A 4,129-nucleotide genomic window follows, 5' to 3' on the forward strand; every position below is an offset into this window, starting at 1 on the left:
AACAAAATTCATTCGATAATAATAAGCGAAAATCTTATTGAAAACTTACCAGTCAATATCGCTTCGAAAATTATACCTGTATAATAATCGAGTCCTCTGGCAAGACTAAGATCAAAAATTATTTTATCCGTCACTTGAAATATTTTACAATACTTGAACAACAATTCAATGGATTCAAGACCATTTACCGCAGATTCGTGTTTCATTAATTCGTTATCTTTCTTTAATTCATATATCAATTCTATTCCACCAGATTGCGACACATAAGTGCCAATTTTATCAGCGCTCGATTCACTCAAACCTTTCTCTTCAACGATCTCTCGTTTTACTTCCGACCACAAATTCTTATCCAATTTATCGATAGACGAGCACACAGCATGAAATTTATCATTTGGAACGCCACAAGCCGCAAATATACCATCCAACAACGATCTATGATTCAATTTGATCGTATAAGGTCCTACATTTAAACACTGTAACGCTTCAGAAATGACGCGAATGCATTCCGCGTCTGGTATCATAGGATCGTATTGTCCAGCTATATCAAAATCCTTATATCGAGAAGAAAAAGAAAAGAAAAATCAATGGCATATTTCTCAATTCGATAAGATGACGATAAGAAGACATTACGCGACGTCTTACATTTCACATCATTAGACTTACACATTGATAGAATTCCCTGTATCTACCCCTTGTCGTGGATGGATTGTCCCTTCGATAAACTTTTGCTATATGATATCTCTTTATGGAAGAGATTTTTCTCATAGCCAGATATCTGGCAAAAGGTACGGTTAAATCATATCTAAGAGCTAAAATTTCTCCACCTTGATCCTTCAAATCGTAGATCAGCTTTGAATCCTCTCCATACTTTTCCGTCAAAACTTCCTAAAAAAGTAGTAATAACGTTTACTTAAAATTAACAATTACAAGTTATAATTTACAATTCTTACGTACTTTCAATTCAAATACAGGAGTATCTATAGTTTCAGCACCGTGTCTTTTGAACACCGTAATTATTTTATCCAATACAGCAAGCCGTAGCGCCATTTGTTCAGGACCATAATCTCTCGTACCTTTAGGCGTTTTAAGAATAAGTTTGGAAGGTATCTCATTCTTGTTTCCCAATTGAGCTTTCAACTCCGATAATTTGGTAACTTCCTCCGCAATCTACGCAAAATCAATAAAAATCAATCAATGCAGATTTAACAAACAAACCTTGAATTATCATTTAAAATGGGACGTATTTAATACGATCTTTCTTTTTTTTTATCGCTGTTCATCAAAGAAAATTTCCTATATAATTTGTCATACCTTTAGCCTCGAAAGCATCGATGCATGGCAATATTTTCGTGCAGGTAGGAAGGCGTTGGTCCACATCGAACACAACATCACAAATGATCCATCGATTTAAAAGAAGAACCAGAATCAAAGAGAAAAGTCCGCCTCAATGTTGATTATTAAACTAGCCGAAAGAACAAAGAGTACCATATAAGTGAGCTAGCAAGCAAATGCTATAAATTACATTGTTCACGCAATATTGTTATTACAAATATGCAAGATCGAATATCGTTTCTCGAGCAAAAAAAAATTTCATAGAGAGACGTTATTCGACGCGTATGTGTCGAAACAAAACCAATTTTATCAAATATATATACGTGTATATATAATATATATATATATATATATATATATTTATATAATTTATAGGTATTTTGCTTGCCAGTGAACAACCGCCTCACCTTTAAATCAATCACATTTTTGTCGAAGAGGCAGAGGTTCCTTAAGCGATCAACTTTTCTCACCAAAGAGGTAATCGACCCTTTCGGCTCGAGAAACGTGTTACGTTCAATTTGGTCGAAGCTTTGAACGTTTGTGAACCATCTTTTCAAATGTGGCCACTTGGAGAGTAGTTGGTCATCGATAAAAGTGACGCAAAAATCAAAAAATTTCGTATCTTTTATGGTAGGAATCCAACCACACACATAACTGACATCCGCAAAATCATGGTTAATGCTTTCTAATTGCGTTTCTAAGATCGAGAAATTCGTTGAATCCTGAAGGATAGAAACTGAATGTACCATAGTCTCTCCGATAGAGGTTAAGTACGCAACAGACAAAAGTTAGAAAATATCGTTCATCACAGAAGAAATAGATACATTTATTCGCGAGAAAAAAATAAAAACGAAAAATTTAAGGATAAATCGATCGTAAAAAAACTATTCGTCACGAATAATAATTAAAACTATAAACGTTTGAATAATTCCCAAATACAAAGAGCCACATGGAGGCAAAAAGCATCGGTTTTACCAGAAGGTATCGTCAGAAGGCTTGAGTCGCATAAAGAAATTCATGAAAAAAAAAAAAGAACAATAATTGTCCGTAACGAAAAAAATAAATAATCAATCATACCTGAACATCGTTGGCTTTGGCAGCTTTGAGTTTTCGTACAAGCTCTTCTTGTTCCTTCACCTGTTCCAACAACTTCCGTTCGATTTCGTCAGCCATAACGCGCGATTCGACCTTTCTCTTTCCAACTCGAAATCCAAACGCTTCACGCAATACGGCATCACTGAACCTTCCAGCAGGTTACATCCAACGATTGTACTCGAATTTACTACGGTCTGCTCACTCAACCGACTTAAAGATCCCGCTCTATTCACGATTTTGACGCGTGTTCGTGAAAGTTATAGGGAAATTTTCTTTAGTTACATCCATATCCATTCTACTTTTCTTACTCTCTTATTTACGAATATACACAAAACGATAAGTAATAGATATCTTTTAAAAAAAAAGGCTGTATCACAATACTTTGAAAAAACGTTTTCTCTTTTCTCATTCCTTTTATTTATTATTCTCTATAATATTTTTGTTTTTTGTTCTTTTTCTTTTTTTAAGATATTTTTCGACTTTTCCTTTTAATATATATTATAATTTTTGATAAACCGTCCAATAGCAAACAACATCGTATTCGATACAGTTCGATACACGACGATAAATAATAACAATTCGACTTAATCAATAATTTTTTGCAATCAAATTTTTAGAATTTTAAAAGATTCAATAAAATATCGAATTTTATCGAATGAATATTAAAATAATAATCATAATAATTTTTGCTACGCGACGAGAAAAAAAATGCACAACGTAACTTACGGGAGGAAACGATAACTTTGCGAATCACTATCTCGTTACGATATATAGATTTCTCAATAAAAAATAAATTCTAATTCTAATTTAACGATTCATGCAATCTTTCTTTCAATATATTTAAACGTTTTTGAAAAAGCATAAATTTCTAAAACGTACAACAAAATATAAACGATCAATAAACGAAAATAACTGGTTAATTATCGCTTCACAATCATTTGCTGTAATATCGATCTCAGTCGATAACTTATCGACGTTATATGATAATTTTCCATACGTATTAGTAGCAAAAATTTCAAAGTATCAACAAATGAAATATCTATCCGTAGCAAGTAAATGCAAATAAATAAAATTATAACAACAATTTTTGAATCATTCACTTTATTCTCATTTTAGATGATTATTAAACGGAATTATTAATGGTATTAAACGGAATGAAATAGTATACGAAAGAAACAAATACGATTATACGGTATTAACAATCTCTCGCTAATCGTGACGTATCAAGTATTAATTTTTGAATATTCGATATGGTGGTGAACGGGTGTATAATCGATATAGAGCGTATCATAGAGATAAGACGTCTAACGAGTTCCGAGAGTAAAAACAAAGTGAAAATTGCGAAACGAATAAACAAGTAAACAAGCAAAGCGTATATTTTACGTTATTCGATTATTTTTTGCATTCACGTTTTATTCGTTTTTTTAATTTTTATTTTTTAAATTCGAATTATCGACTAATAATCGATTAAATAATAATATTTTAATTTTAATTTTTGATATCTTAATATTCGAAATATTCGAAAAAAGAAAAGAAAAAAAATATTTAAATCGAAAATGAAATAAAAGAAAAGAAACGAACGATTCGAAATTTTTTTTTATTCATCGATTTTAATTATTATATTCCTTTTTCTTTTTTAAATCTCATTTATCGACGAAAGGATTATTTTTTTCGTTTCGTTTCGTTCTTTATTTCATCATAT

The 4,129-nt window shown here is 31.4% G+C and overlaps 1 protein-coding gene across 4 annotated transcripts in view; it reads right to left on the reverse strand.

Annotated features, from left to right (window-relative positions):
• The window catches only part of LOC102674121 (histidine--tRNA ligase, cytoplasmic), a 3,719-nt gene extending 895 nt beyond the window's left edge, over nt 1-2,824 (reverse strand). Inside the window, exons 1-6 of one of the 4 annotated variants that reach the window (XM_006613506.2) lie at nt 2,410-2,722; nt 1,740-2,054; nt 1,312-1,462; nt 955-1,167; nt 664-885; nt 50-551 (exon numbers count right to left, since the gene is read on the reverse strand). In XM_006613506.2, coding sequence (XP_006613569.1) covers nt 50-551; nt 664-885; nt 955-1,167; nt 1,312-1,389 — 1,015 coding nt within the window. In that variant the 5' untranslated portion in view covers nt 1,390-1,462; nt 1,740-2,054; nt 2,410-2,722. Of the gene's footprint in view, nt 1-49; nt 552-663; nt 886-954; nt 1,168-1,311; nt 1,463-1,739; nt 2,055-2,409 lie in introns of all 4 variants that reach the window. The other 3 variants (XM_006613502.2, XM_006613505.2, XM_006613504.2) reach the window with 3 other exon arrangements.
• Nucleotides 2,825-4,129: the final 1,305 nt, after the last annotated feature.

Source organism: Apis dorsata, unplaced genomic scaffold (genome assembly GCF_000469605.1).
Source record: "Apis dorsata unplaced genomic scaffold, Apis dorsata 1.3 scaffold_153, whole genome shotgun sequence".
Lineage (NCBI taxonomy): Eukaryota > Metazoa > Arthropoda > Insecta > Hymenoptera > Apidae > Apis > Apis dorsata.